Source organism: Oncorhynchus kisutch, linkage group LG21 (genome assembly GCF_002021735.2).
Source record: "Oncorhynchus kisutch isolate 150728-3 linkage group LG21, Okis_V2, whole genome shotgun sequence".
NCBI lineage: Eukaryota > Metazoa > Chordata > Actinopteri > Salmoniformes > Salmonidae > Oncorhynchus > Oncorhynchus kisutch.
Window position 1 is genome coordinate 32,092,607 of NC_034194.2, and position 19,463 is coordinate 32,112,069.

Here is a 19,463-nt window from a genome sequence, read left to right on the forward strand (position 1 = left end):
ATGTGGACATCTTCAACAAATAGATAGGACACAAAAAAGGAATGGTAGCCTATTTAATGTTTACATCTCTCCATTTCTCCATCCCTCTCTCTGTCCCTCTCTCCCCCCACTGAAGCGCTCTCCATCAGTTGGGCCAACTAGCAAAGGCAGACGTGTAAGCTAAGCAGCAGCTCTGTGCTTGTTATTTTGTCTGTGCCCAATCATCCTCTGAATCATCCTCTGAATCATCCTCTGAATCTCAATCCGGTCTTTTGCATGAATGGAATACATTGTCTGTGTTGTGCTGATTGTGTGCTTGGGGAAAAAGCAACCTTGGACTTTCAAATAAGTTATATCAAATGCTTCCTTGTAAGGAGCATGTTACTGCAATGGCCTGCACTGTAGGCCTCCAATTAGCTACACTAGCCTAGCCTATATGTTGTTGTCCTCCAAGATTTCCCCAAACCAAAAGCATGGTGTATGGTGGTGCTGTTCTCTCTCGTGGTACGGTCAGCATGGTCAATGGGTTATGTGTAGCGCCCCTGTCATGTGCATGGTTCATGGGTTTGTGGTCCAACCTCTAGGCTTCCTAATGACCAATGGGATGGTCAGTCCTATATCTACTATGACCACAATCCCCATTTACCTTTTTAATACTGTGCATCTACCTGGTTCAATGGATTTCTTGCTATTCCCTCTAAGCATGGATGGTGCTTTTTGATCCCTCTTGGTTTCCTTACTTTCTACCAGCTCCCGAACACCATGGCTGCATTCCAAACACTTAACAGACACACCCTCTCCCCTCAGCCATCAAATTAAGTGGACACTTCTGATTACGTATCATGACGTCTGATGAGTTTACAGGGAGGAAGGAATTCATTTTAAATGGACCACCCTTGCCCAGAAATTCATCACTCGTTCGTCCCCCGACGGTAGCTTGTGGGTGCTTTAAATGCGCTACAGTCAATTGAGTGCATGTCTACTTATATTAAATATGTAATTATTAATATACGCCTACTGTACGATAGCTATCAAGTTAATTAGCTAACTAACGTTAGCCTGCTTAGCTGGAACAGAAGGAAAATGTTTTATTTCTACCATTTCCAAAAGATAACCAAACAAAAACATCATTACTTTTACGAGACGTGTTTGTGCACCATTTCTAACTTTGTTTTTACTTACACTTGTATGTTGAATCCATATTGACGTTGGGGTTTTATGTTTTGGCTTTTCTTAGCGGATGTACAATCGTCTCAAATTGAATTATGGGGCCCCGAAGTGAACATAATTGTACACTTGCAAACTAGAGGTTGACCGATTCTGATTTTTCAACGCCGATACCGATTATTGGAGGACCATAAAAGCCGATACCGATTAATCGGCCGCTTTTTTAAAATTATTTTAAAATTATTTTTTTATTTGTAATCATGACAATTACAACAATACTGAATGAACACTTATTTTAACTTAATATAATACATCAATAAAATCAATTTAGCCTCAAGTAAATAATGAAACATGTTCATTTTGGTTTAAATAATGCAAAAACAAAGTGTTGGAGAAGAAAGTAAAAGTGCAATATGTTCCATGTAAAATATGTGCCATGTAAGAAAGCTAACGTTTCAGTTCCTTGCTCAGAACATGAGAACATATGAAAGTTGGTGGTTCCTTTTAACATGAGTCTTCAATATTCCCAGATACGAAGTTTTAGGTTGTAGTTATTATAGGAATTATAGGACTATTTCCCTCTATACCAGTTGTATTTCATTAACCTTTGACTATTGGATGTTCTTATAGGCACTTTAGTATTACCAGTGTAACAGTATAGCTTCCGTCCCTCTCCTCGCTCGAACCAGCAACACATCGACAATTAGCGCGCGCTAACTAGCTAGCCATTTCACTTCGGTTACACGAGCCTCAACTCGCGCCTGCTTCTGCCTACCACCGCTCAGTCAGATACTTGTATGCTCAGTCAGATTATATGCAACGCAGGACAGGCTAGATAATATCTAGTAATATCAACCATGTGTAGTTAACTAGTGATTATGATTGATTGTTATTAATAAGATAAGTTTAATGCTAGCTCGCAACTTACCTTGGCTTACTGCATTCGCGTAACTCCTTGTGGAGTGCAACGAGAGAGAGGCAGGTCGTTATTGCTTTGGACTAGTAAGATTGGATCCCCCGAGCTGACAAGGTGAAAATCTGTCGTTCTGCCCCTGAACAAGGCAGTTAACCCACTGTTCCTAGGCCATCATTGAAAATAAGAATGTGTTCTTAACTGACTGGCCTAGTTAAATAAAGGTTAAATAAAGGTGTAAAAAAAAAAAGATTTGTCAAATCGGCGAAAAATACCGATTTCCGATTGTTATAAAAATTTGAAATCGTCCCTAATTAATCGGCCATTCCGATTAATTGGTCGACCTCTATTGCATACTCCTTTAAAAACGAGGGCTTACGAGTGGCTTACGTTGCAAACTTCCCTTGCTTGGCTAATCATTTGGACCGACGATAAATATGGACGTGGGGATTTCCCCCAAGGGTTTAAGGCGAGAGGGTAAGTGAAGGAGGGTGTGTCTGAGTTTGAAACGTAGCTCATGTCTTCCATGTCCTGTAACTCCTTTTATTCTTTCTTTCTACCTCTCTTTTCTCCAGGTGGACTCTGTGGATAACTTCACTCCCTCCAACACCCCATCCAGGGACGAGGACTCCAAAAAGTCTCGCTCGCGGTCGCCTTCCATGGCCAGCGACGTGGAGCCCATTGAGGTGAACGCTGACCTCTGAATTATGACCACTAGGCTGGTTTATAGCGTAGGTATATATTTTGCAGTACTCAAATCTCTCTCTCTTCTCCCACCCTCCAGTTGATAGACCCACGAACAGTCCAGACCCCCACCATGCGTCCAGGAGGCTATGGTAGTATCGGCCGCTCATCACCCAAGGTAAGACCTGACATCCTCCTTATTCTACTGTAACCACAGTCAATACTTTAATGTCAATCCCATGGACCTGACAAAGACCAAGCTAAGATTAATATGCTTACCGTTAATGTACTTAAATAAAATGTCCCTTTAATGTGTGTGTGTGTGTGTGTGTGTGTGTGTGTGCATGCGCACAACCTTTCTGTATTTGTCCTATGTGTTTTGACCGGCCGTCTGTTCTCCTCCGTTTGTCACCTGCAGCCCAAAGCCCACCAGTTTGTGGTGAAGTCCTTCAGTGCTCCCACCAAGTGTAACCAGTGCACCTCTCTGATGGTGGGACTCATTCGCCAGGGCTGCACCTGTGAAGGTAGGACAGGGGAGAAGGGGAGTGAAAAACGTGGGGAGGAGGAGGAGAAGAGAGGGAGGAAGACAGGTGGGAGAATGAGGCGAGAGGGGGATAAAGGGAGGAAGACTGGGATTTGAGAAAAGGGAGTGAAGGAAAAGCTAGGATGGAAGCAGGAAGAGTGAAGTGGGACTAGACCGAGGTGGCAGTACATTCTCTTTTAATGCTTGAGAAAAGGGAGTGAAGGAAAAGCTAGGATGGAAGCAGGAAGAGTGAAGTGGGACTAGACCGAGGTGGCAGTACATTCTCTTTTAATGCTTGATGTGGCTATACATGGATAAAACCCCTCCTTCTCTCCTGTCTGGTCCTGTAGTGTGTAACTTCTCGTGCCACGTGACGTGTGCTGACAAGGCTCCAGCGGTGTGCCCCGTGCCACACGACCAGACCAGGGGGCCGCTGGGCATCGACCCTCAGAGGGGCATTGGCACCGCCTACGAAGGACACGTCAGAGTACGTAAGACACAGAAGATTGTATTTGTTTATGCACTCTTTCAAAAACCTTTGGTTGAAATTTCCTGCTGGAGTAGCTCCCTACATATGTATTAAAGTGGACCTTTAAAAACGTCTATCATACCTTGTATGTATAGCCTCTCTTCTGTCTGTACTGGGTCTGAAGTTCAAATGTATGCAGATGATACAGTGATATATGTGCATGCAAAGAGCAAACAACAAGCTGCACAAGAACTCACTACTGTAATGGTCCAGGTTACAAAGTGGCTCAGTGACTCGTGTTTGCATCTCAATGTGAAAAAAACTGTTTGCATGTTCTTCACAAAGAGGGCAACAGATGCTACTGAGCCAGATGTCTATGTGTCAGGGGAGAAGCTCCAGGTGGTATCCGATTTTAAGTACCTTGGCATCATACTTGATTCCAACCTCTCTTTTAAAAAGCATGTGAAAAAGGTAATTCAAATAACCAAATTCAACCTAGCTAATTTCCGATTTATACGAAATTGTTTGACTACAGAGGTTGCAAAACTGTACTTCAAATCTGTGATACTCCCCCACTTAACATACTGCTTGACTAGTTGGGCCCAAGCTTGCTGTACAACATTAAAACCTATTCAGTCTGTCTACAAACAGGCTCTCAAAGTGCTTGATAGGAAGCCCAATAGCCATCATCATTGTCACATCCTTAGAAAGCATGAGCTCTTGAGTTGGGAAAATCTTGTGCAATACACCGACGCATGTCTTGTATTCAAGATCCTCAATGGTCTGGCTCCCCCTCCACTCAATATTTTTGTTAAACAGAAAACCCAGACATATGGCAGCAGATCCACAAGGTCTGCCATGAGAGGTGACTGTATAGTTCCCCTAAGGAAAAGCACCTTTAGTAAATCTGCATTCTCTGTGAGAGCTTCCCATGTCTGGAATACACTGCCATCAGACACACATAACTGCACCACATATCACACTTTCACAAAATGCTTGAAGACATGGCTAAAGGTCAATCAGATTTGTTAACATGTTCCCTAGCTGTGTGTTGCCACTCTCCATGTTGTCTGTTGTCTGTAGCTTGTGAGGTGTGGAAACACTTTGTTGCTTTTATGAATTTTGTCTTGCTGCTTTTTGTCCTATGTTGCTCTGTCTGTATGCTATGTCTTGCTTGTCCTATGTTGCTATGTCTTGCTTGTTCTATGTTGCTATTGTCTATATTGTAATTGTTTTTAATAACCTGCCCAGGGACTGCGGTTGAAAATTAGCCGGTTGGCTAAAACCGGCACTTTTACTGAAATGTTGATTAATGTGCACTGTCCCTGTAAAAATAAAAATAAACTCAAACTCTATCAGGGGCTGACCTGTGTGTGTTTGTGAGGTTTACCTGTTAACGGTGTGTGTATAATAAAATATGTCTGTCTATAGTACTGGGATGGGAAAAAACCCTGCGCATCCAATAGCTCCACAAAAAAAGGGTCTGGGTCTATGTGGGAGACTAAAGTGTTTGTCTGTCCCTGTGTGTGTTCCCAGGTGCCCAAGCCCACAGGGGTGAAGAAGGGTTGGCAGCGGGCGGTGGCCGTGGTGTGTGATTTCAAGCTCTTCCTGTACGAGCTGGGAGAGGGCAAGACCACAACGCCCAGTGTGGTCGTCAGTCAGGTCATAGACATGAGGTAAGGACTACAACCTGAGCGCTGTCTGAACTACAACTCCCATTGATGGGAGAGAGATGGCTGCTTATTAGTAATACCGCTGGGTTTAGTTCTTTTAGTTCACTCTCTCTCCTTTTTTGTTTTCCAGGGATGAGGAGTTTTCAGTCAGCTCTGTTCTGGCGTCGGACGTCATTCATGCCAGTCGCAAGGACATCCCATGTATATTCAGGGTTAGCCTTTTATTCATGAATACATACATTTATACATTCATACGTTTACTCAGTGATTACTCCCCCACCTTGTTCCACAGTCTTCAGATTTTAACGATACGTCTGCTTTTGTTGTGGGAGGCCGTTCTGAAAGCTGTCTCCTCTCTTAGTACCTCTGACTTCTTACCCCTCCAGGTGACGGCATCCCAGCTCTCCCCCTCCTCCAGTCACAAGCCTTCCATCCTGATCCTGGCCGACAGCGACCACGAGAGGAACAAGTGGGTGGGGCTTCTCAACGAGCTGCAGCGTATCCTCAAGAAGAACAAGCTGAAGGAGCGCTTCGTCTACGTGCCCAAAGAGGCCTACGACAGCACGCTGCCGCTCATCAAGACCACGCAGTCCGCCGCTATTATAGGTTGGTGGAGGACGCACACACAGCCTCTTTATTTTGGCCATGTAGTACTGAAGTCAATATATGGACATGAACAAAACTCTATCTGACTAGTTTGTAGTGTAGAACCATTACATGTTGAGCTGCAGTCTCCCTCTGTCATTACCATGGTCCTAATGACTGCAGTACAGATGCACCTTTGGCCATGCAGTAGACTCTGAAACAAATGTCCTCTTGTTGTTTTCTCTTCAGATCACGAGCGTGTTGCCCTGGGCAACGAGGAAGGCCTTTATGTCATCCATGTCACCAAAGATGGTAAGACTTTAGGACCCACCTGGAGATGGTAAGACTTTAGGACCCACCTGGAGATGGGGAGACTTTAGGACCCACCTGGAGATGGGGAGACTTTAGGACCCACCTGGAGATGGGGAGACTTTAGGACCCACCTGGAGATGGGGAGACTTTAGGACCCACCTGGAGATGGGGAGACTTTAGGACCCACCTGGAGATGGGGAGACTTTAGGACCCACCTGGAGATGGGGAGACTTTAGGACCCACCTGGAGATGGGGAGACTTTAGGACCCACCTGGAGATGGGGAGACTTTAGGACCCACCTGGAGATGGGGAGACTTTAGGACCCACCTGGAGATGGGGAGACTTTAGGACCCACCTGGAGATGGGGAGACTTTAGGACTCACCTGGAGATGGGGAGACTTTAGGACCCACCTGGAGATGGTGATGCACTTCACCCATTATGCAGTTGAATTCTCACCACGTTAGCTATCACAGTGGAGAAGTTTTTGACCACTCTCTCTGCCTGCTCTCTCCCTCTCCTCTCCCCCCTCCTCTTTCCCCTTCTCTCCCCCTTCCTGACTGTCTCCCTCTCCTCTCCTCTCCACCCTCCTCTTTTCCCCTTCTCTCCCCCCTCTTTTTCCCTGTCCTCTTTCACTTCCTCTTCTCCTTTTCTCCTCTTTCCCCTCCTCTGACCTCTCCTGACCTAACAGAGATCATCCGTGTTGGGGACAATAAGAAGGTCCATCACATTGACCTGGTCCCCCAGGAGCAGCTCCTAGCGGTCATCTCCGGCCGTAACCGTCACGTCCGTCTCTTCCCCATGGCCGCGCTGGACGGACGGGAGATGGACTCCTATAAGCTGGCCGAGACCAAGGGCTGCACGGCGCTGGTGTCTGGCTCCGTCCGAAACAACTCCTTCACCTGTCTGTGTGTGGCCATGAAGAGACAGGTCATCTGTTACGAGGTGTGTGCAGGAAGGATGGGGTTGGTGGGACTTTTACAAGCCGTTTTACTCTTTCGTGTGTTACAAATGATGTAATATAACTTTGCTCATAAAATATATTTTAAACCAATATATAGGCTCTATTTATGGGATTATGAAGGGTCGATTAAGCCTAAAAATATTAAAGAATTAACTCTCAAAATAACAACATGATGGTTCTATGTCTCCCAGGTGAACAAGAGCAAGGCACGTCACCGCAGACTGCAGGAGCTCCAAACCCCAGGTCCCGTCCAGTGGATGGGTCTCCTGAGCGAACGGCTGTGTGTGGGCTACCAGGCTGGCTTCACACGCTACAGCATCCACGGGGACTGTGCCCCAGTCAGCCTGTTGCACCCCGAGGACCACACCCTAGCCTTCATATCCCAGCAGGCCCTGGATGCGCTTTGTGCCGTGGAGATCTCCTCCAAGGAACTACTGCTCTGCTTCTCAGCCATAGGGGTCTACGTGGACTCGCAGGGCCGCCGCTCGCGCCAGCAGGAGTTGATGTGGCCTGCCGTGCCCAACTCTGCCTGTGAGTTCTGAACCAGCACAACTGTGTTAAAGCCCAATTCTGCCACTTTTCAACCTCATTCACTATCCAGCACCATACCAGTGTCTTCATGTGTGAAACAGAGCGTTTTTCTGATCTGTGGTTAAAAAGAGACAAAGAAAGGTCCTAAAAAATTGCTTCTCTGTGACATCACAGGGTAGGATTAAAAGATGTTAAACAACATTGATATTCAAAACCTGCAGTGAGTTTCTAGCTCAAGGGAAGGTATTGTCACCGCACATTTCATAGTGTTTTAAAAATCACCTTTTAAAATGGTTCAAATTTTGATGATGTAATCGGGTAGAACTTTTAACTATGTTGATACTGGGTTTGTGCTGGAGATAATCAACATGAGATTGAAAAGTGGTGGAGTTGCCCTTTTAACCTTTTCATAAACTAAGTGTTTTATATAAGGTTTTATTTCTCCATTGTTTACAAACAACAGGAACTAAATCAAACGCTGCATATTGCCTCTGAATATGTTGAAAACTATGGTGTGGATGTGATGGGGTCACTCAGAAATGACAGCAGCACATTTTGTTGTCCCTTTAAAATAATGTCAAATTGATCAGAAATACAGTGTAGACATTGTTAACAATACAGGTGATTTTTAATGGAATATCTACATAGGCTTACAGAGGCCCATTATAAGCAACCATCACTCCTGTGTTCCAATGGCACATTGTGTTAGCTAATCCAAGTTTATCATTTTAAAAGGCTAATTGATCACTAGAAAACTGAAAACTGTTGTGCTGATTTAAAGAAGCAATAAAACTGGGCTTCTTTAGACTAGTTGAGTATCTGGAGCATCAGCATTTGTGGGTTCGATTACAGGCTCAAAATGGCCAGAAACAAAGACTTTTCTTCTGAAACTCATCAGTCTATTCTTGTTCTGAGAAATGAAGGCTATTCCATGCGAGAAATTGCCAAGCAACTGAAGATCTCGTACAATGCTGTGTACTACTCCCGTCATAGAACAGTGCAAACTGGCTCTAACCAGAATAGAAAGAGTGGGAGGCCCCAGTGCACACCTGAGCAAGAGGACAAGTACATTAGTGTCTAGTTTGAGAAAGGTGCCTCACAAGTCCTCAACTGGCAGCTTCATTAAATAGTACCCACAAAACACCAGTCTCAATGTCAACAGTGAAGAGGCGACTCCGGGATGCTGGCCTTCCAGGCAGAGTTACAAAGAAAAAGCCATATCTCAGACTGGCCAATAAAAAGAAAAGATTAAGATGGGCAAAAGAACAGACATCGGACAGAGGAAGATTGGGAAAAAATGTTATGGACAGATGAATTTAAGTTTGAGGTGTTCAGATCACAAAGAAGAACATTGGTGAGATGCAGAACAAATGAGAAGATGCTGGAGGGGTGCTTGACTCCCTCTGTCAAGCATGGTGGAGGCAATGTGATGGTCTGGGGGTGCTTTGGTGGTGGCAAAGTGGAAGGGTAAAAGAGATCTTGAAGAAGGAAGGCTATCACGCCGTGCCATACCCTGTGGACTGTGCTTAATTGGAGCCAATTTCCTCCTACAAAATTACCCAAAGCACAGCTCCAAAATATGCATTAACTATTTAAGGAAGAAGCAGTCAGCTGGTATTCTGTCTGTAATGGAGTGGCCAGCACAGTCACTGGATCTCAACCCTATTGAGCTGTTGTGGGAGCAGCTTGACCGTATGGTACATAAGAAGTGCCTATCGAGCCAATCCAATTTGTGGGAGGTGTTTCAGGAAGCATGGGGGGAAATCTCTTCAGATTACCTCAACAAATTGACAACTAGAATGGCAAATGTCGGCAAGGCTGTAATTGCTGCAAATTGAGGATTCTTTGACGAAAGCAAAGTTTGAAGGACACAATTATTATTTCAATTAAAATTATTATGACCTTGTCAGTCTTTACTATATTTCCTATTCATTTTTCAACTAATTTCATGTATCTTTTCATGGAAAGCGAGGACATTTCTAAGTGACCCCAAACTTTTGAACGGTAGTGTAGCTTTAAGCCTGAAGCTGACGTTGGCCTTCTTTCTCCTCACCAGGTTACAACGCCCCCTACCTGTCAGTGTACAGTGAGAATGCGGTGGATGTTTTTGATGTCAACACCATGGAGTGGATTCAGACCATACCATTGAAGAAGGTGAGAGTATAGGACTGCAGATGTAGCGGAGGGCCGTTAGTCGAATTGGTGTGTGTGCATGGTAAGGTTTAACCTTTGACCCCGTTGTATCTTCCTGAAGGTGCGACCTCTGAACCCGGATGGATCCCTGAACCTCCTGGGTCTTGAGACTGTGAGGCTCATCTACTTCAGAAACAAGACTGCAGGTCAGTGACACAGGAAATGCATCTAGACTGCAGGTCAGTTAGGAGAGGTACACATCTCAATGATTTATTCTGAGTGTAATTCTCATTCTAATGGTCGTATTCCACAATAGGATTGTCGTGATTTTTTGTTGTTGCTGTTGTTGATGACATGGTCAATCTTGTTAATATTCCAGAGGGTGACGAGTTGGTGGTTCCTGAGACGTCAGACAACAGCAGGAAGCAGATGGTTCGCAGCATGAACAACAAGAGACACTTCTCCTTCAGAGTCCCTGAGGAGGAGAGGATGCAGCAGAGGAGGTACACCACATAGTACATACTACATAGTACACACTATGTACGGTGCATTCGGTAAGTATTCAGACATTTCAGACCCCTCAACTTTTTCCACATTTTGTTACATTATAGCCTTATTCTAAACTGGATTAAATAAACATTTTTCCTCATCATTCTACACACAATACCCCAAAATGACAAAGCAAAAACAGGTTAGTAGAAACTTTGGCACATTTACTAAAATAAAAAAGAGAAATACCTTATTTACGTAAGTATTCAGACCCTTTTGATATGAGACTCAAAATTGAGCTCAGGTGCATCCTGTTTCCATTGATCATCCGTGAGATGTTTCTACAACTTGAATGGAGTCCACCTGTGGTAAATTAAATTGATTGGACATGATTTGGAAAGGCACACACCTGCTTTATATAAGATCCCTCAGTTGGCAGTGTGTGTCAGAGCAAAAAGTTAGCCATGAGGTCGAAGGAAATGTCCGTAGAGCCACAAGACGGGATTGTGTCAAGGCACAGATCTGGGGAAGGGTACCAAAAAAAATTTGTAGCAGTGAAGGTCCCCCATCATTCTTAAATGGAAGAAGTTTGGAACCACCAAGACTCTTCCTAGAGCTGGCCGCGTGGCCAACTGAGCAATCGGGGAGAAGGGCCTTGGTCAGAGAAGTGACCAAGAACCCGATGGTCACTCTGACAGAGCTCAATAGTTCCTCTGTGGAGATAGAAGACCCTTCCAGAAGGACAACCATCTCTGCAGCACTCCACCATTCAGGCCTTTATGGTAGACTGGCCAGATGGAAGCCACTCCTCAGTGAAACGCACAACATTCTGCTGTATTGCCAAAAGGAACCAAACACTTCCGGCGCCGACTGAGATGGCCGCCTCGCTTGTCGTTCCTAGGAAACTATGCAGTATTTTGTTTTTTATGTGTTATTTCTTACATTGGTACCCCAGGTAATCTTAGGTTTTATTACATGCAGTCGGGAGGAACTATTGGATATAAGATCAACGTTAACTCACTAACATTACGACCCGGAATACGACCCGGAATACGACTTTCCCGAAGCGGATCCTCTGTTTTGCCCACCACCCAGGACAATTGATCGGATCCCAGCCGGCGATCCAAGACAACGACGCTGTAGAAGGGGCAGACGGAGCGGTCTTCTGGTCAGGCTCCATAGATGGGCACATCGCGCACCGCTCCCGAGCATACTAATCGCCAATGTCCAGTCTCTTGACAACAAGGTAGACGAAATCCGTGCAAGGGTAGCCTTCCAGAGAGACATCAGAGACTGTAACGTTCTTTGTTTCACGGAAACATGGCTCACTCGAGACACGATATCGAAGTCGATACAGCCAGCTGATTTCTTCACGCATCTCGCTGACAGAAACCAGCATCTTTCTGCTAAGAAGAAGGGCTGGGGTGTATGCCTTATGATTAACGAGACGTGGTGTGATCAAAACAACGTACAGGAACTCAAGTCCTTCTGTTCACCTGACTTGGAATTCCTCACAATCAAATGCCGCTTTTGACTCGATGTAAACTGGAAACCACATATCCTGAGGCTGCATTTATTGTAGCTGGGGATTTTAACAAGGATAATCTGAAAACAATGCTCCCTAAATTCTATCAGCATATCGATTGCGAAACCAGGGCTGGCAAAACCCTAGACCATTGTTATTCTTACTTCCGCGAAGCATATAAGGCATCCCTCCTTCCGGAAAAGCTGACCACGACTCCATTTTGTTGCTTCCAGCCTATAGACAGAAACTAAAACAGAAAGCTCCTGCGCTCAGGTCTGTTCAACGCTGTCCCTCCAATCAGATTCCACGCTTCAAGATTGCTTCGATCATGAGGACTGGGATATGTTCCGCATTGCGGCGAACAACAACATTGATGAATACGCTGATTCGGTGAGCGGGTTTATTAGCTCGTACCCACAGCGTCTATTAAAACATTCCCAAACCAGAATCTGTGGATTCATGGCAGCATTCGCGCAAAACTGAAAGCGCGAACCACTGCTTTTAATCAGGGCAAGGTGACCAGAAACATGACCGAATACAAACAGTGTAGCTATTCCCTCCGCAAGGCAATCAAACAAGCTAAGCGTCACTATAGAGACAAAGTAGAGTCTCAATTCAACGACTCAGACACGAGAGGTATGTGACAGGGTCTACAGTCAATCATTAAAGGAAAACCAGCCCAGTCACGGACCAGGATGTCTTGCTCCAGACTAAACAACTTCTATGCTCACTGAGGACAATACAGTGCCACTAACACGGCCCACTACCAAAACCTGCGGGATCTCCTTCACTGCAGCCGACGTGAGCAAAACATTTAAACGTGTCAACCCTCGCAAGGCTGCAGGCCCAGACGGCATCCCCAGCCGCATCCTCAGAGCATGCGCAGACCAGCTGGCTGGTGTGTTTACGGACATATTCAATCAATCCTTATCCCAGTGTGCTGTTCCCACATGCTTCAAGAGGGCCACCATTGCTCCTGTTCCCAAGAAAGCTAAGGTAACTGAGCTAAATGACTGCCGCCCCGTAGCACTCACTTCCGTCATCGTGAAGTGCTTTGAGAGACTAGTCAAGGACCATATCACCTCCACCCTACCTGACACCCTAGACCCACTGCAATTTGCTTACCGCCCCAATAGGTCCTCAACCTCAGGAGGCTGAAGAAATTTACTTGTCACCAAAAACACTCACAAACTTTTACAGATGCACAATCGAGAGCATCCTGTCGGGCTGCATCACTGCCTGGTACGGCACCTGCTCTGCCCATAACTGTAAGGCTCTCCAGAGGGTAGTGAGGTCTGCACGACGCATCACCGGGGGAAAACTACCTGCCCTCCAGGACACCTACACCACCTGATGTCACAGGAAGGCCAAAAAGATAATCAAGGACAACAACCACCCGAGCCACTGCCTGTTCACCCCGCTATCATCCAGAAGGCGAGATCAGTACAGGTGCATCAAAGCAGGGACCGAGAGACAGATGTTTTTCAGTCTCAAGGCCATCAGACTGTTTAACAGCTATCGCTAACATTGAGTGGCTGCTGCCAACATACTCACTCATCTCCAGCCACTTTAATAATGGAAAAATGTATGTAATAAATGTATCACTAGCCACTTTAAACAATGCCACTTCATATAATGTTTACATACCCTACATTACTCATCTCATATGATATGTATATCTTGTACTCTATATCATCTACTGCATCTTGCCATCTTTATGTGATGTATCACTAGCCACTTTAAACTATGCCACTTTTATATGTTTACATACCCTACATTACTCATCTTATATGTATATACTGTACTCTATACCATCCACTGCATCTTGCCTATGCCGTTCTGTACCATCACTCATTCATATATTTTTTTATGTACATATTCTTATTCATTCCTTTACACTTGTGTGTATAAGGTAGTTGTTGTGAAATTGTTAGGTTAGATTACTCGTTGGATATTACTGCATTGTCGGAAGCACAAGTATTTCGCTACACTCCCATTAACATCTGCTAACCATGTGTATGTGACAAATATAATTTGATTTAAAGACTCTCAGACCATGAGAAACAAAGATGCTCTGGTCTGATGAAACCAAGATTGAACTCTTTGGCCTGAATGCAAAGCGTCACGTCTGGAGGAAACCTGGCAACATCCCTACGGTGAAGCATGTTGGTGGCAGCATCATACTGTGGGAATGTTTTTCAGTGGCAGGGACTGGGAGACTAGTCAGGATCGAGGGAAAGATGAACTTAGCAAAGTACAGAGAGATCCTTGATGAAAACCTGCTCCAGAGCTGGGGACCTCAGACTGGGGCGAAGGTTCACCTTCCAACAGGACAACGACCCTAAGCACACAGCCAAGACAATGCAGGAATGGCTTCGTGACAAGTCTCAGAATGTCCTTGAGTGGCCCAGCCAGAGCCTGAACCCGATCGAATATCTCTGGAGAGATCTGAAAATAGCTGTGCAGCAATGCTCCCCATCCAACATGACAGAGCTTGAGAGGATCTGCAGAGAGGAATGTGAGGAACTCCCCAAATACAGGTGTGAGCCATACCCAAGAAGACTCCAGGCTGTAATCGCTTCCAAGGGTTGTTCAACGACGTTCTGAGTAAAGGATCTGAATACTTATGCAAATGTGATATTTCATTTTTTTTTTGTGTGTCTAAAAACCTGTTTTTGTTTTGTCATTATGGGGTATTGTGTGTAGATTGATGAGAGGGGGGAAAACAATTTAATCCATTTTAGAATAAGACTGTAACAGAATGTGGAAAAAGTCAATTGGGTCTGAATATTTTCTGAATGCACTATAGTAAACACTACATAGTACACACTGCACACTACATAGAACACACTGCATAGTACACACTATAGATGCTTCTTATTCAGAGACCCAGAGAATGAGAGACTGCAGCAGAGGATGTACACTATTACACCCTACATAGTACACTATAGACGCTTCTCCTTCACACTCCACAGGGGCATTCAGTCAGCTGATCTGTGTGTGTGTCCCTTGTGTAGGGAGATGCTGAGAGACCCAGAGATGAGGAACAAGCTGATCTCCAACCCCACCAACTTCAACCACGTGGCCCACATGGGACCTGGAGACGGCATCCAGATTCTCAAAGACCTGCCCATGGTAAGAACCCCAACAATCCATTTCAGTCTGCTTTAGTCTATACCAGATCCTCAGTAAAGACCTGCCCGTGGTAAGACAGACCACTACAGTCCATATCAGTCTGCTTTGTAAAGACCTGCCCGTGGTAAGACAGACCACTACAGTCCAGATCAGTCTGCCCGTGGTAAGACAGACCACTACAGTCCATATCAGTCTGCCCGTGGTAAGACAGACCACTACAGTCCATATCAGTCTGCCCGTGGTAAGACAGACCACTACAGTCCATATCAGTCTGCTTTGTAAAGACCTGCCCGTGGTAAGACAGACCACTACAGTCCATATCAGTCTGCTTTGTAAAGACCTGCCCGTGCTAAGACAGACCACTACACACTATATCAGTCTGCTTTGTAAAGACCTGCCCGTGGTAAGACAGACCACTACAGTCCAGATCAGTCTGCCCGTGGTAAGACAGACCACTACAGTCCATATCAGTCTGCCCGTGGTAAGACAGACCAATACAGTCCATATCAGTCTGCCCGTGGTAAGACAGACCACTACAGTCCATATCAGTCTGCCCGTGGTAAGACAGACCACTACAGTCCAGATCAGTCTGCCCGTGGTAAGACAGACCACTACAGTCCAGATCAGTCTGCCCGTGGTAAGACAGACCACTACAGTCCATATCAGTCTGCCCGTGGTAAGACAGACCACTACAGTCCATATCAGTCTGCCCGTGGTAAGACAGACCACTACAGTCCATATCAGTCTGCCCGTGGTAAGACAGACCACTACAGTCCAGATCAGTCTGCCCGTGGTAAGACAGACCACTACAGTCCAGATCAGTCTGCCCGTGGTAAGACAGACCACTACAGTCCATATCAGTCTGCCCGTGGTAAGACAGACCACTACAGTCCAGATCAGTCTGCCCGTGGTAAGACAGACCACTACAGTCCAGATCAGTCTGCCCGTGGTAAGACAGACCACTACAGTCCAGATCAGTCTGCCCGTGGTAAGACAGACCACTACAGTCCAGATCAGTCTGCCCGTGGTAAGACAGACCACTACAGTCCATATCAGTCTGCCCGTGGTAAGACAGACCACTACAGTCCAGATCAGTCTGCCCGTGGTAAGACAGACCACTACAGTCCAGATCAGTCTGCCCGTGGTAAGACAGACCACTACAGTCCAGATCAGTCTGCCCGTGGTAAGACAGACCACTACAGTCCAGATCAGTCTGCCCGTGGTAAGACAGACCACTACAGTCCAGATCAGTCTGCCCGTGGTAAGACAGACCACTACAGTGTGTCCATAGATTTCTGTTTGGTATTTGTTCCTCTTTTATCTGTGTTTGTATGTTTGTTGTCATTTGTGATTTAATGCCAATATGTGTGGTCATCTCTATATAAATTGTTGTATGTATGCATATGTGTTCATATTTGTATCATTATGTGAATGTGTGTATTCACACATTTTTCTGTCTTTGTTTTCATCTCCATAATCTATATATCTTCTGTGCTCATCTGTCTCTGTGCTCATCTGTCGTTCTCTGTCCTCATCCGTCCCCGTCGGTCTCTGTCCTCTCCTGTCTTAATGCAGAACTTGCGTGTTCAGGAGAGTCGTGCTGCAGGGTTCAGTGGCTCTGTGTCCATCCCCTCCATCACTAAGAACAGAGCCGAGCCGGGACGGTCCATGAGCGCCAGCAGTGGACTGGGCATCCGTAAGTGCCACACTACCAAACACACTAGGCTAGTAGGCTTGATAAAGAAATATTGTATAATAAAAAGGGGATTAAAAAAAGCATTGTTATAAATCTAGGCCTGGGTAGTGAAATGGTGTGCTTGTTACTAATGAAAAATGGAAAGTAGATTTAAATGCATTTTATTGTATTGACTGATACAAATGATTCTCTTCCATTCCTACCTCCCCCCCTCCCCTTCTCTGTCCCTCTCTCTCCCCATTCCTCTCTCCCCTTCTCTGTCCCTCTCTCTCCCCGTTCCTCTCTCCCCTTCTCTGTCCCTCTCTCTCCCCGTTCCTCTCTCCCCTTCTCTGTCCCTCTCTCCCCTTTCCTCTCTCCCCTTCTCTGTCCCTCTTTCCCCGTTCCTCTCTGTCCCTCTCTCTCCCCGTCCCTCTCTCTCCCCATTCCTCTCTCCCCTTCTCTGTCCCTCTCTCTCCCATTCCTCTCTCCCCTTCTCTGTCCCTCTCTCTCCCATTCCTCTCTCCCCTTCTCTGTCCCTCTCTCTCCCCTTTCCTCTCTCCCCTTCTCTGTCCCTCTCTCTCCCCGTTCCTCTCTCCCCGTTCCTCTCTGTCCCTCTCTCTCCCCCGTTCCTCTCTGTCCCTCTCTCTCCCGTTCCTCTCTGTCCCTCTCTCTCCCCGTTCCTCTCTGTCCCTCTCTCTCCCCGTTCCTCTCTGTCCCTCTCTCTCCCCGTTCCTCTCTGTCCCTCTCTCTCCCCGTTCCTCTCTCCCCGTTCCTCTCTCCCCGTTCCTCTCTCCCCATTCCTCTCTCCCCGTTCCTCTCTGTCCCTCTCTCTCCCCGTTCCTCTCTCCCCATTCCTCTCTCCCCATTCCTCTCTGTCCCTCTCTCTCCCCGTTCCTCTCTCCCCATTCCTCTCTGTCCCTCTCTCTCCCCCGTTCCTCTCTCCCCGTTCCTCTCTCCCCGTTCCTCTCTCCCCATTCCTCTCTGTCCCTCTCTCTCCCCGTTCCTCTCTCCCCATTCCTCTCTGTCCCTCTCTCTCCCCATTCCTCTCTGTCCCTCTCTCTCCCTGTTCCTCTCTCCCCATTCCTCTCTGTCCCTCTCGCTCCCCGTTCCTCTCTCCCCTTCTCTGTCCCTCTCTCTCCCTGTTCGTCTCTCCCCTTCTCTGTCCCTCTCTCTCCCCGTTCCTCTCTCCCCTCTGCTGTCCCTCTCTCTCCCCGTTCCTCTCTCCCCGTTCCTCTCTCCCCGTCCTCTCTCCCGTTCCTCTCTCCCCGTTCCTCTCTCCCCGTTCCTCTCTGTCCCTCTCTCTCCCCCGTTCCTCTCTCCCCGTTCCTCTCTCCCCGTTCCTCTCTGTCCCTCTCTCTCCCCGTTCCTCTCTGTCCCTCTCTCTCCCCGTTCCTCTCTGTCCCTCTCTACTCCCCGTTCCTCTCTGTCCCTCTCTCTCCCCAGTTCCTCTCTGTCCCTCTCTCTCCCCGTTCCTCTCTGTCCCTCTCTCTCCCCGTTCCTCTCTGTCCCTCTCTCTCCCCGTTCCTCTCTGTCCCTCTCTCTCCCCGTTCCTCTCTGTCCCCTCTCTCTCCCCGTTCCTCTCTGTCCCTCTCTCTCTCCCCGTTCCTCTCTGTCCCTCTCTCTCCCCGTTCCTCTCTGTCCCTCTCTCTCCCCGTTCCTCTCTGTCCCTCTCTCTCCCCCGTTCCTCTCTGTCCCTCTCTCTCCCCGTTCCTCTCGGTCCCTCTCTCTCCCCGTTCCTCTCTGTCCCTCTCTCTCCCCGTTCCTCTCTGTCCCTCTCTCTCCCCGTTCCTCTCTGTCCCTCTCTCTCCCCGTTCCTCTCTGTCCCTCTCTCTCCCGTTCCTCTCTGTCCCTCTCTCTCCCCGTTCCTCTCTGTCCCTCTCTCTCCCCGTCCTCTCTGTCCCTCTCTCTCCCGTCCTCTCTGTCCCTCTCTCTCCCGTCCTCTCCTCTCTCCCCGTCCCTCTCTCTCCCTCTCTCTCCCCGTCCCTCTCTCTCCCCCGTCCCTCTCTGTCCCTCTCTCTCCCCGTCCCTCTCTGTCCCTCTCTCTCCCCGTCCCTCTCTCTCCCCGTTCCTCTCTGTCCCGCTCTCTCCCCGTCCCCCTCTCTCTCCCCATTCCTCTCTGTCCCGCTCTCTCCCCGTTCCCCTCTCTCTCCCCGTTCCTCTCTGTCCCGCTCTCTCCCCGTTCCTCTCTGTCCCGCTCTCTCCCCGTTCCTCTCTGTCCCTCTCTCTCCCCGTCCCTCTCTCTCCCCGTTCCTCTCTGTCCCGCTCTCTCCCCGTTCCTCTCTGTCCCGCTCTCTCCCCGTTCCTCTCTGTCCCTCTCTCTCCCCGTCCCTCTCTCTCCCCGTTCCTCTCTGTCCCGCTCTCTCCCCGTTCCTCTCTGTCCCGCTCTCTCCCCGTTCCTCTCTGTCCCGCTCTCTCCCCGTTCCTCTCTGTCCCTCTCTCTCCCCGTTCCTCTCTGTCCCGCTCTCTCCCCGTTCCTCTCTGTCCCTCTCTCTCCCTGTCCCTCTCTCTCCAGGTTCGTCATCTCAGAACGGCAGTGCGTTGAGGAGAGAGCTCTCTGGGGGTAGCTACAGCTCTAAGCGCCAAACCATGACCTCTCCCTCCGAGAGCTCCTTGTCCTCCGGAGGGGGTATGGACGGCTGCAGCGACGCACCCCTCTCCCAATTCGACAGAGAGGTATGTGACCAGCCTAGCGTACTCCCTCCCTAGGG

At 47.5% G+C, this 19,463-nt stretch overlaps 1 protein-coding gene across 14 annotated transcripts in view; it reads left to right on the forward strand.

Annotated features, from left to right (window-relative positions):
• LOC109866351 (serine/threonine-protein kinase MRCK alpha) overlaps positions 1 to 19,463 on the forward strand; it is a 114,145-nt gene that overhangs the window by 83,217 nt on the left and 11,465 nt on the right. For 8 of the 14 annotated variants that reach the window (XM_031800270.1, XM_031800272.1, XM_031800273.1 and 5 more), the window contains 17 exons: positions 116 to 154; positions 2,635 to 2,745; positions 2,844 to 2,921; positions 3,162 to 3,267; positions 3,617 to 3,753; positions 5,272 to 5,411; positions 5,539 to 5,620; positions 5,795 to 6,014; positions 6,243 to 6,305; positions 6,995 to 7,248; positions 7,459 to 7,798; positions 9,855 to 9,952; positions 10,053 to 10,137; positions 10,311 to 10,434; positions 14,963 to 15,080; positions 16,656 to 16,776; positions 19,268 to 19,428. In XM_031800270.1, the coding sequence (XP_031656130.1) occupies positions 116 to 154; positions 2,635 to 2,745; positions 2,844 to 2,921; positions 3,162 to 3,267; positions 3,617 to 3,753; positions 5,272 to 5,411; positions 5,539 to 5,620; positions 5,795 to 6,014; positions 6,243 to 6,305; positions 6,995 to 7,248; positions 7,459 to 7,798; positions 9,855 to 9,952; positions 10,053 to 10,137; positions 10,311 to 10,434; positions 14,963 to 15,080; positions 16,656 to 16,776; positions 19,268 to 19,428 (2,277 nt within the window). The remainder of the gene's footprint in view (positions 1 to 115; positions 155 to 2,634; positions 2,746 to 2,843; positions 2,922 to 3,161; positions 3,268 to 3,616; positions 3,754 to 5,271; positions 5,412 to 5,538; positions 5,621 to 5,794; positions 6,015 to 6,242; positions 6,306 to 6,994; positions 7,249 to 7,458; positions 7,799 to 9,854; positions 9,953 to 10,052; positions 10,138 to 10,310; positions 10,435 to 14,962; positions 15,081 to 16,655; positions 16,777 to 19,267; positions 19,429 to 19,463) is intronic. The other 6 variants (XM_031800277.1, XM_031800281.1, XM_031800282.1 and 3 more) reach the window with 3 other exon arrangements.